Source organism: Psammomys obesus, unplaced genomic scaffold (assembly GCF_907164565.1).
Source record: "Psammomys obesus unplaced genomic scaffold, mPsaObe1.curated_primary_1811, whole genome shotgun sequence".
In the NCBI taxonomy this organism is placed as follows: domain Eukaryota; kingdom Metazoa; phylum Chordata; class Mammalia; order Rodentia; family Muridae; genus Psammomys; species Psammomys obesus.
In genome coordinates, this window is record NW_026596105.1 from 44,322 (window position 1) to 57,740 (window position 13,419).

At 37.6% G+C, this 13,419-nt stretch overlaps 1 protein-coding gene across 1 annotated transcript in view; it reads right to left on the bottom strand.

The window, feature by feature from the left end:
• The window catches only part of LOC129692335 (zinc finger protein 120-like), a 14,869-nt gene extending 1,804 nt beyond the window's left edge, over window positions 1-13,065 (bottom strand). The window contains exons 1-5 of the mRNA XM_055628669.1: window positions 12,863-13,065; window positions 11,652-11,877; window positions 2,407-2,533; window positions 2,137-2,197; window positions 1-321 (exon numbers count right to left, since the gene is read on the bottom strand). The exon at window positions 1-321 is cut by the window's left edge and continues 1,804 nt beyond it. Coding sequence (XP_055484644.1) covers window positions 1-321; window positions 2,137-2,197; window positions 2,407-2,533; window positions 11,652-11,877; window positions 12,863-12,990 — 863 coding nt within the window. The 5' untranslated portion in view covers window positions 12,991-13,065. The remainder of the gene's footprint in view (window positions 322-2,136; window positions 2,198-2,406; window positions 2,534-11,651; window positions 11,878-12,862) is intronic.
• Window positions 13,066-13,419: the final 354 nt, after the last annotated feature.

Genomic DNA, 13,419 nt, shown 5'->3' on the forward strand with positions numbered 1-13,419 from the left:
GGATGTGAATAGGCTTTACCACACTGGTTACATTCATAGGGTTTCTCTCCAGTATGTGTTCTTTCATGGCTTTGGAGATTACCATGCAATGAAAAGGCTTTACCACACTGGTTACATTCATAGGGTTTGTCTCTATTATGAGTCCTTTTATGGTTTTGGAGATGAATGTGTTGTGAAAAAGGTTTATCAAATTGATTACTTATGTAGAGTTTCTCTCCATTATGAATTCTTTTATGTATTTGGAGTTCACTGTGCTGTGAGAAGGCTTTTTCACATTGATTACATTGGTAGGATTTCTCTTCAGTATGTGTTCTTTCATGCCTGCAAAGAAAATTGGTACATGTGTAAGCCTTACCATTTTCATTACCTGAAGAATATTTTTATCTGTATTAATTATTTTCACTATTTGGCCTAATTGAAAAGAGGACCCAGTTCCATAGTAATGGAGACAAGGACTTTCCCTGACATGAACTGATTGGCCTGTTCTTTGATCACCTCCCGGAAGGGGGAACAGCCTTACCAGGCCACAGAAGAAGACAATGCAGCCACTCCTGATGAGACCTGATAGACTTGAATCAGAGGGAAGGGGAGGAGAACCACCCTTATCAGTGGACTGTGAGAGGGACAGGAGTGGGAAAAAAGGAAGGTGGGATTGGGAGGGGATGAGGGAGGGAGGTACAGGGGGCAAACAAAGTGAACAAATTGTAATAAAAATAAAAATTCACTAAAAAAAAGAGGACCCAGATCTTAAGGTTTTATTGCTTTCTTTACATTCATAGTTTTATGTTTTGTTACAAGTCTTTGAAGATACCTGTGATTGTTAGAGCATTTATTATATGGCTTACATTATAGCCTTTTTTCTGTTGAGATTTTTTACATTTTTACAAAAGAAAAAAATTGAGAACTCAGAGCTTTACTACACTGACTGAATTCATACTGCCTTATACTGTGAGACACATTACATTACTAAAGTGAATCAAAAGAAACAGAAGAATTTCAACACACCTTGTACTTACAGAAATTTTCCACACTTTGAGATTGTGGATCTATATCCAATGACACTGGAAAACTCATGCATTATAGTAGTTTAATTTATTAGTAGTCCCCATTTAGAATAGATTTTCTGTATATGAAACAAGTTTACAATTGACTTAATAATTAATTAAAATGAAATAAACACTTACAGTGTAATCACTATCAGGCTCTCTGATGTATACATGCATAAGCAATTTTAGAAAGCTCGGACCTATAATGATGTATATGTGAATTTCACTCAGGAGGAGTAGGCTTTGCTAGATTCATTCCAAGAAAAGTGTCTACAAAGGTGTGATGCTGAAGATACTACAAGATTCTCACTGCCATAACTTGTGCCGTGAATTTTCTTTTACCTTTTAATTAATAATTTTGTCATTATTAACTAATTAATCATTAACACTAAAGCAACTGTAAACTGGTATCACATTCAGAAAGTATACTCAAAGTAGGGATTACATATCTTCTCATTGTTCTGGAAGAGAGTTTAAGTATCGCTATGTTCACGTGGCTTGTATCCACTTGACAAGTGACATACCTCTTCAAAGAAAAATGACAAATGAAAGATTTTCACATTCACTGATTGATATTTTGTTCCATATAGACATGTAGTATATAGACTAAGGTTTTCCCTCAACAACATTTTGATTCCCATAAACTGCACCTCTCACTACAGTTAGCAATGTTACTAAAAGCATATGAGGATTTGCTGTGAACTATTTGCTAATTGGAATATTTTGGACATATACTTATCACCTATTAAATGTGTATATATTTTGCAATGTCTGTGTGTTATGATATAATACATATGGGCAGTTCTACAGCATAGCTCTTATGGGGCTATGGGCTCAAATGGTAGTATCTGAGAGGAAATTGTTTCCTTGTATGCTTTCTTGGAGAATGCCTTGCAAACATAAATCAGATAACTGCAACTGAATTTTTAAATTTGTGATTGTTTCATAGTCATAAATACACTTGCATTAGTGCTTTTTTCTGTTTGCTTTTAACACTGTTGCTTTTCTTTAAAACTTCTGGAACACATTAAAATTTCCTTAGGGGCATTCAGAAAACTCATATTCACATAAGTTTGCACATAGATATTACCTTCCAAGTTGTCCAGAACTTTGACAATGGTCTTCAATATTATGCTTTCCCCAACTGTAGCCTGAAAAATGTAACAGAAATGTATATGCTATTCATATTTAGGCATATTTTAAGTAACTATCTTTAGTGAACTTTAGAACCATGCCTGATCTCTGCAGCTTATTCTTCCACCTTCTCAATTAATGTTATAGAAAAACATCATCAAGAGCAACATCATCCACAACAGTTGTCCCTTTGTTTTAAAAAGTATAAGTAAATTCACAGTCTTACCTATAGCAAACAGGTTCCTGTAGGTCTCTAGCATCACATCTTTGTATAGACTCTTCTGGGAAGGATCCAGCAAAAGCCACTCTTCCCAAGTGAAATTCACATGCACATCATCATAGGTCAATGCATCCTGAAATATCCCACACATGTGTATAACAGAAAGCATGAAAATGACAACACTGTAAATAAATGTCATTCACAATATAGAAATACAATTTTGGTGCTGTCCCAACTATATTTGCTGACACAGAAGTCCTAATGTAATCACTATGTCATTTTAGAAGGAAACTGAATAATGAAGTGCACCTGTCATTTCTGCCTCTTTTAAATAGGATATAGCCTTATAAAAGTAATGCCAATCAAAAGACAAAGAGAAAGAGAGAGAATTAAGAGAGAAAGAAAACAGATGAAAAGTACTAAGCACATATCAGGGAAATAGTATGAACAATTAGTAACTACAAAAACTGATTGGCAAGCTGGGTATATTGTCTCAGGACTTTAATACCAGCACTCAGAATGTTGAGTCAGGTGTATCTTATTGAACTGGATGCCAGTCTGGATTAAGCAATGTTTTCTAGGGCAGCCTGAGGTACATAGTAATACCCTGTCTCTTCTGCAAAAATCAATCAAACAAAAACGACAGCACTCAGGGGTGTTCAAAGATGTTCCTACAAAGAATTATACATTCACTCCAATTTGGTATTCACCTTCCAAAACCATGGAGGGTCCCAGTTTAAACTATATACTAATATCATACTAAAAAAGAATACACATTGAAACATATATAAATGAACTAATAAAATATCTGTACTGCAAATTTTGATCATAAATAAGCAACATAGGGTAGGACAAATGGCTGAGCAGTAAAGAGCTCATGCTCATCTTGCAAATAACTAGCATATATTGGTAGTATTTACATGGAGGCTCACAGCAATATTATTCCAAGCTCAAGAGCACTAAAGGCATCTTTTGACTACTGTGAGGACCAGGCACTCATGAGGTGAATATTCCTGCAAAAAGGCAAAATATTCATATTCATTCATTCCATAACTTCAAAACAAACAAACTGGTAGGAAGAATGCCAATTAAGCTCTGGAATTTTGCCATCTCAAGTCCTGATATTTTCCATATTCCTCCAAAACAGAACATTCTCAGGTCTGTCCAACAGCAAAGTCACTTTTGGCATATCCAAGTTTGTTACTTGCTACTCTGCTGCACTGATTGAATCCCCTAACCAAAAGCATCTCAGGTCATGAATGGGTATATTTGTTTGGTCCTGTCAGATCACAGTCCATCATGTTAGGAGCTTAGGATAGAAAACGAAGCTCCAAGAAAACTAAGGCAAAAACCATGGACAAATATTGTTTTTGCCTTGCTCTTGTTTCTTCATCATCTCTTGCTAAGCTAGCTCTCTTATCCAGTCTAAGGGCACTTGCTTAAGGATATTGCCACCCTCAACTGAAGAGACTTCTATAAAAGTCATTAATCAATGCAATCTCTCACAGACATAGAAAACAGCCATTTTTCTCATTAGTTTATTTTTTCCTTTTATAATCTGCTTGAAGCTCCATACCTGCTCTCCTCCTGGTATCACCCTCCTATCCTCTTCCCCCATTCAAAAGGGGAGCTCCTCTGCACATTAAGTTCCATAAAAACTAAGTGTATCCTCTTCCACTGAGGCCAGACAATGCAGTCCAGATAGGGGAAATAATCAAAAGCAGGCAACTGTGTCAATGTCACAGACAGCCCCCATGTTAACTGATAGAGGACCAACATGAACACAAAGCTGCCCATCAGAAATATATGAGTTGGGTTCTAAGGTCCAGTCCATGCATGCTCTTTGGATGGTGGCAACCAGCCATTTAATGATGACATGCAGTCAACTGAATTTACCATGTGAAAACAACTCAGAATTCTCAGTAGGATTATGAAGACTTATTACATACACATGCAAAATATAACCTCTGAACTTAATGTACAGTCATAACAATAAAGATTGTGCACAATATTTGTGAAAGAATAAAATGAGGCAGGGAATATGCCAAGAATAGAAGTCCAAAATTATAGTCAAGTTTTTATCAAGCTACCCAAGGGAACTCAGACAAGAAAAATGTGACGTAGTCCAATCTTCCCTGATGGTACACATACACATAAACACAAACGATACACTTCCTACAAAAGTAACTCAAAGTGACACCTACACTGTTCAAACTACCCTCCAGATACTACTGAACTTTTTCTCAGAGTCCCCATGCCCAGAAAGGTGGGCTATGCAACTGCAAGCTGTCAGGCCTCCCTTGTGATTACAGGCAAACCCAGTCCCACTGATGCCCATAATCAATAATATTATGTGTGATTCCTGCCATATCAATTACAGCACAAGATGTGAAATCTGCCTATCTAACTGCATAACACCATACACACTTGAGACACCTCTCCAGGTCAGAAACTCCTTTTATACCCTGGAATTGAATTCCTTAAGTCACATCATTCTGGATATCATTAGTGGAAAGGTTAAAGGATGCTAATCAAATATTGCTGAAGTTTGATCAACATTTCTACCTTGACACCAATTTCTAACTGTTTGTAAAATTATTCACAAAAAATTGAATTTAGAAAGCAATTTTGAAAAATTCTAAAAATTTGACCTTCACCTTTCCAACCTGTTTTCCCACTGCACACAAAAACACAGAGTTCATTACATGACTCAAATAAGTAATTTTTAAAAGTCTGCTGTAGTACACCCTTTACCCAATTTAAGAAGTGTAACAAGGAGAAAAGCAAGGTCATTGCCCTGGGGAGCAATCGACTGGAATCAATGTGACCTGAGCCAACATAGCTTGTCTCAGAAATATTTTTCCAAAAGGCTGAAGATGCAGCTGTTCTAGAGTTAATATGCATGCCCAGGGAGAAAGTACTGTAAACACAATTAAATGGTTAAGTAGAAACAAAACTCTGCATATAACAGTGGCATGTATTCAGCTCATTCTAAAAGAAAAGACAGCTTAGAAAAGATTTTGAATTCCCTATATGTAGTCATCCTTATGTCTCTTTTAAGTTCAGTCCCCGGATTATATATTAAATCATTTCAATATGGACTAGAGATTTCAAGTCCAGCCACTGGGGAAAATGGGAGATTTACACAGCAAACATATTCCCAGAATCATTTAAATACTCCACTCCCCTAACAAAGCAGGTCATTCTTCAAAGTAGGTCATTCTTCAGTGACAAGGTAAGAAGAGAAAGGTCTCAGAGGATTCAAATGATAGGGACAGTAGAATGTAGAAAGTATAAAACCTGGGGTGAGAAGGTCTGCCACAAGCTATGTCTTATCCTAACTATACTTCTTAAGAAGAATACCATTTGTATACTACTTCCAAGAGGGGAAATGGAAGGAATCAGGAAACATCTATGAATTGATCAAAAATGCTCACACACTGGGATAAAATCACAAGGAGTCTAATAAAACAATGCTGCACATGGGGAACATTATTTACTAAGACCACAGTGACCTTGGAACTGATAAATATAGCTCCATGTGTTGAGAAGAGTTGGGTTCTCAGAATCTGAAGCAAACTCTCCTCAAATGAAAAGATAAAATAAGATTTATTATGATTTATTATTGTTTCCATGAGTAGTAATAAATTCTTTAAATTCTATAACAATAACCTGGCAAATAATGTCTCAATAATTGGGCTTTCTCAATAATTGGGCTGTTTTCTTGGATTTGTTATGTTTATCCACTAAAAAATATATGAACTCTGTATGTGTGTGTCATGATATGTAGATGGAACTAAGAGGTCAAATTATTGCTATCATTAATCTACTTCCACTATGTCAGTTCTAGAGACGAGACACAGAGAGTTGGCATGGTTCAAGTTATCTTCTTGGCCCTTATTTAGGTATAAAAATTATTTATATATGTGTTGGTGGCTAAGTGTGCATATGCCACAGCCCAAGTGTTCAAATGAGAGAAAACATGTTGGATTCAATATGAGTCTCTAAGAAATTGAACACAGGTTATCAGGCATCTACCTTCTCCACAGAGACAATTCTCTTCAATATGTCTGTGGTTCTGACAAATGTTATGAACTACTGTTTTAATTGCTTAGACATACTAACATTGAGACATGTTCAGGCATGTCTGGCCTTACTGCCTAACATAACCATGGTCATTTTGTTGTTAAGTATCCATTTGACCAAAAGGTGAAATTAACTTCACGTTTTCAGGATCTGCCATCTAAAGAGCTTGAATAGCCTTTTACTTATAATACTTGTTAAACATTCTGCTTGAATTAATGACATATGCTCTACTTAAACAAAACCACAACACCCTGCCATGTTCCTTTCTCCCAGAATGATGGGGAACTGTAAAGTCCCTCAGCCTATATCCCAACCAATCAGCTTAAAATACATTGTCTAGCTACCTAGATACAATACACTTGAAACAAAATTGATTCTTCTTGTATTTACCTAGGCAAAAGGAGGTCATGCTACCCTCCCCTTGTTTCCCACCTGGTTACATGGTTGTGATCTGTTTATGAGTTTTCTTAGGAGAGGACTACTTTTGAAACAGACTGATGCCACAATCTAGTTCCTGAATCCAGACAATGTCCTGAACAGTCAGTTTTTGTTCAGCATTCAATAAACTACTATGTGTCTGAGTCTGGCATTTGAGTGGTCTGGTTGCAGCTATTGATGAACCCATGACATACTGATAAAATAAACTCAAACAATAAAAAATATAGCAATATAATACTTTCTTTGCAAATGAGATTTATTATTCAAATTGTCCTATTTTTCTCTATCCTTAGAAGACAATGATTACAATTTTAAAGAAAATCTTTTAGGATGTAATGTTTCAACCAATGATATTTGAGACTCAGTGAGATGACTCACTGGGAAATGTCCCACTGAGTGTACAAACCTGGCAACATGATCTTTGATCACCATATGATGACAGGCAAAATTAGACCCTACAAAGTTTGCTTCCACTCTCTATATATCTGCTCTGGTCAATAAAATCTTAATAATAAATTACATGCATGCACAAACACACACAACACAGAATTTTTTAAAATACATCTCATTGCTGTTATATTATCTAGCACCATTAAATAATTCCAATAGAAGGAAGTACTTAAAGATGAAGTGTCAAATGGTTACCTAATGATAACATGAAGATTTGTGGAACACCACATAACATATACACAGCCATAAAAAACATCAAACTATATTGTGAGATATGTTCAGGGCCTGTCTGGTCTACTTATGTACATTTAGGAAAAGCAGGTCTACACAGAGAAACTTTGTCTTCACAAAAAAAAGCAAAACAAAACCAAAAACATAAAAACAACAGGAAAGCAAAATAGCTTAGCACTGAATAAGAGGTGTTTCTACTGTATCTTATGTAATTTAGTGATAAGTCTTTAAGTGTGTAGGCATGGCAGCATAAGAAGGAATGTGACTGATTAGTTTCAACAACAACACAGTAGACACAAATAAGAAATGGGTTGAGTCTATATACACACAAATCCATTACCCAATAAAGAATCTAGAAAGGTTCTAAAAGCTCCACAATATAAGCCACAAAAGAACAGACAAGTATCCTATGTGGGAGCTTTTTTGTCTGATCAACTATATTCTAACCCTGTTCACTATAGGCTCATGGTGAATCCATGATAAAAATGCATTTAGTCTTACTTCAATGATCCTCAGAGTCCGAAACAGCTCAGATACCGCACAAGCGTTCAAGGTCTGTTTTGTCACTAGATAATCCTTTCATTGCTGCATCTTGTAAAATCAGAAAGCAAGTTATATCTTTACAACATGCAATGGCACAGAATATACTGTCTAATTCCAATAGACAGCAATTTGTACACAGTGAGGGAAGATTAAACCAAGGCAGGAAAACCAGTAGGGCCAAACAACAAATCCTGTCGCTAATCTCAGACACATGTGTCTTAAGTTTCACAGGGTTTAGGTGGCCCTATACCTGCAACTTCTCATACATCTCCACACTACCTATATGCATCTCTCCATGGCAAGTGGCCCATTGCTTAGGTATCTCAACATCTTGTGGGCACAACGTGAAATGCAGTCTTCATCCTCACAGCTTTATGCAATGTACCCTCACAGTATTCGCAGTGGGGCTCTGACTCTGCCAGACATAGATGGATGGAACAGTGCTGAACTGAAAGCACAGAGGAAGAATCTATGACCTTAAAATTTGCATCTTTCTTGAATAATCAACCCAACATAAGTGTCCCTGCCACGTCTGGATTCTAAGGTGGGATGGACCCTGCCATTCTTGGACCACAGTTGCAAGCACATTTCATATTAAGTTCCTTCCTGAGACTAAGAATCAGTTTTGCCTACTCCTTCCAGTCGGATCTCTGTGAGTTCCAGGCCAGCCTGGTCTACACAGCAGGTCCAGTAGAGCCAAGAATACAAAGACAAACCCTGTCTTGAAAAACCAAAATATATATATTATAAACTGTTTCATGCCCAATACAGCATGACTATGAGATTCGTTTTAAATGTACAATCCTTTAATTATGACTATCGTCTTCATTCTTTTAGCACAATGTCCTCCTTAGGCACTCAGCTTGTCCATAACAAATAAGCATTGAGGTTATTTTCATATTTAGGCCACCATGAGTATAAGTGCAATGGTATGATAATTCTGATACTTCTCATTAGTAACTCCAAGTGCATGGAAAAATCTACTGAGAAGATTGTGGAGATCCACAGCAATTCTGTCAGTTTATGACAGCTCTGTATAGGCTGTGTGTAGGTATTCCATCAAAATGTCTCAGAATACAAGTAGGAAGTATGCACAATTTTACATGAACTATAACAACATGAGATGGTTTTAATTTTAGTCAGTGTCTATGGAAAATCCCAGTGATATCAGATTTTATTTTGCATGTTCAAAAAGATGCCAGTGTCACGTTTAGATTCACTGTTCAGTTCTGCAGCATATTTCAATTTCACTTTTTGTTTTCTCAGTTAAGACATTCTTAGTGTGCTGTCTTTTACGTGACCATAACAAGTTGCACTGCTTCACTAAACGTTATACTAAAGTCTTATTTCTATGACATTGTACATTGTTTCATTACCACTTTTAGTTTTACCCACCCTTGCTGCTAAATGAATCATTATAGAGTAATGTTTACCCTCTCATCAAACTGTAAACCACACCATTAAAACAGTGCATTTTCAGACAAAATAGTGTTGGGTATCCAATAACTATTTCCAATGGTCACAAATAACATAAAGTACGTTGGTTTAACTCGTACCAAGCAAGGGAAAGATACCTATGAAAAAAACTTCAAGTCTCTGAAGAAAGAAATTGAAAAAGATATCAGAATATAGAAACACCTTCCATGCTTATAGACCAGTAAGAATAACAGCAAAAAGGGTCATCCTACCAAAAGAAATCTAGAGATTAATGCAATTCCCATTAAAATACCAACATAATGCCTTACAGACCTTAAAAGAACAATTCTCATCATATTAAAAAAAACAGAATAGTTAAAACAACCCAGTACAATGAAGAACTCTGAAGTTATCTCCACCCCTAATTTAAAGCTAAACTATAGAGAAATAGTAATAATAACGGCATAGTACTGGCAGAGAAACAGACTTGTGAGTCAATGGATTAAATCAAATACACAGAAATAAACCCACATACCTACAGAAGGCAGGACTAAAGTCAAAATTTATACACTGAACCCCCACAGTGTGTCCTTCTCCCCATCAAGTTACTTAAGACTTCCAGCCCCTGGTACTACAGTGCAGAATCTATACTTCCCCCCTCAAAAGACTAACATGTCAGTTTTGTCTGAGAGAAAAATCCTGGTTTTGGAAATGCCTGTCTGTTCTCTTTTAAGTCCATGTCAACTGTATTAATCCTGATCTAACAGACACTACAACATGCACTGAGGAAAGCAGAGAATCATAGCTTCATATTTTAAAAGTCTTCATTCAACTAAGCATTTAAATGTAAAAAAAATAAATGGGTAGACTTCTAGATGTATAAAATCTTAACATTAAATCAAGAAGTAAAGTATTAAAACAGACACATAACAACCAAGATAGAAATGATAATTTAAAAATCTCTCAATTGAAAAATAAATAAATAAAAGAAAGCAAGTCTAGGTCTAGAGATTCAGCATGAATTCTACAACAGTCTCAAAGAACTCACTGCAATACTCCTCAAAGTATTCCACAAAAGGGAAAAGAAACACTTCTATATTTTTGTGAAGACACCAGTATTATCCTGATTACAAAACAATCAACTTCTGAAAATTAATAACACAACCTAATATTGTGTTAACTAATTAATAACTCATGTTATAAAGAACTTCTATATAGGTACTTAGTTATCTGTACAAGAGACATACTCACTTACCTACTATATTATGACAGGAAGCCAAGATTACAGACTATTTCAATATCAATGTCAAATATTACTGATTCCCATAATACTACATTATATAGTATACAAACATTCACATTTCATCTTTTATTTACCTAACATTGACTGAATGAAAAGTTCAATTGACTTGCTCAACAATCTTCTTCATGATACCATATTTGAAGGTGATCTCTAAGGCTCATAAGTGTAAATGAGTCCTATCTTGTTGGCTTAAAACCCACACATTACACTTATCACTAACACGTTGAGATAAGGCCCAGGCTCATGAGCACTGTCTGTGTTCTAAAATATAATAATGGGAGCATGGTTTTGATTTCATCATCATACCTTATTAATATTAAATGATCTATGAAAGCAATTACTTTTCAGTTACTGCTGACTCTAGGACAGGGTATTTATTGTCCACAAAAGGATCTTCTTATGGTCTTTGTCATAAATTCATGTTGTATTTTAGGTGAAATGGCTGCTGTGGATATGATGCCCTAATCTATATCTTATGGCATTGGAGATATTCCATGAAATCATAAAAAATTTGGTTATTGAACTTGCTATATTTTACACTATTTACACATATATCTATTTCATCTCACACTAGGAAAACGTTTGTTGAAAGACATTCAAATTTAATGTCTTCAAATGAGTGCTTTCAGTCCCCAAATCATATAAGATACAGATATACACACATATACTTTGACAGAACCTTCCCAACTATAAGATGAAAATGTTTTACCACCTTGACAACAGTGAGTTAATTAACAAGTAATATAAGATCCTGATGTTTCCCTTGCTTATGAGTGAGGCTTACCTGGCATGGAAGAAGACAGTCCATGTTTCTGTCTTCTATAGATCCCATTTCACTTTTGCTCAACAGCGTTTTATGGAGGGCATGGGACACTGCATACACTGCATTCCATATGGAATAGCTGGGCTCAGAAACGGTCACCACGTCATTTTCTTCTGGTTTACTCTTTTTAGAAATTAGGTATGGGTCATGATTTTCACATTGCAAAGCAGGAGGTGAGCAATCAAAACTGTCAATCCAGAATTTATGGAAGTAAATATCTCCTGGGTACTGGGAGGGTATAGGAGACTAGAAAAAGTTCATTAAGCCAGGGATAGCTGTAGTCTTTGAATATAAGAAGCTTCCTCTGAAAATGTTCATCAAGTCATTCCTAATTGATACGGACTCGAAATAAAATGTGTTGGTTTGCCATGTTCTACACCTTCCTTCGGATTGAAAATATTTTATTTACCATGTGGAAAAATTTCAGTTACTTATATGACTACAGAATACCTACACGTTTACCTGTGTATTTTGGTTCAAATTCTGCAAATCAACAGCAAATAGTACCCAAGTTTCAATTAGCTGGCTGTTTTTCTGTAAAAACCACACAGATCTATCTATCTATCTATCTATCTATCTATCTATCTATCTATCTATCTATTTATCCTTCCCTTCCCTTTCTTTCCTTTTTCCTTTCCTTTCCTCTTCTTCCTCCTCCACCTCTTACTTTTTCTCTTTACCTATGTGTGTATGCCTTCGGAGCAGCAGAGGTGGCCAGATCCTTTTGTATGAGTCCCCAGCACCCTAACAACTAAGCCTAGTGCACCTTACCTACTCAACCCCCAGGCCCCTAAACATTATTTATAGGATCCTCCCTGCTCGTGCACCCGCGGGCCAGCAGAGGGCGCCACAACAACCTATACACGGTCGTTCACAGCCTTATCAGGGGACGGGGTGCACCCATCTCCCCCAGGATGCACGCAGGCCTGGTGGGTGCGGAGGACTGTGCCTCTTTTCTTCCCGCCATCCCCCTGCCTGCAGTTCTGCCTCACGCACGAGCCTCTCGGGGACTCCTGGCAGACGGACGGACGGACGGTGGGCGGTGGACAGGGGAGGGATTGGGGAACCCCGAACACCCCCCGCCCACTCACCCCTCCTCCGCGCCTCCCCCTCCTCCCGCGTGTGAGCAGGACTATGAGTTCATAAGAGCTTGGGAAAAGAAGATCGCTGACCTGGGAAAACCGTTCCGGGTATCAGCGCGCCTCTGGCGGAAGTCCCGTCCCTTCGGGTTTCGCTTCCGCATCCGCCCTGAAAGAGAGCTGACACGTCCCTGCTCGGAGCTCCGAGCCCTCCCCGCCATGTCCCTGGCCTCCGCCACGGGGCTGTAAACACAAACACTCTAGTCATAGATGGACCTTCATCCCTTCGTTTCTCACTTCGGAGCTCCAAGTCCCAAGAGTCCCAAGATGCATCGCGTCAGAGACTCACCGGCCCGAGAACTACAAACATGGCTTCGGAGCAAGGACTTCTGGGATTGTATATTAGAACTACTCCAGGAGGCGCGATGCATCCTGGGATTGTTTGTAGTCACGAGCCTGCGTCTCTCTCGCTCTGTTGCCTGGACCATGGCCCCTACAAATCCAGAATCCGCTGCGTGCTGTTCCCAGCATCATATGCTTGTGTTCCTTAGCTTCCCACCAGTTGGCTTGGCGAGGAGCATGGAAGTAGGCGCGGGAAACCTCTTTGTCCTCAGACCCCACCCAGGTGTCTGTAAATTTCTGCCATGCCA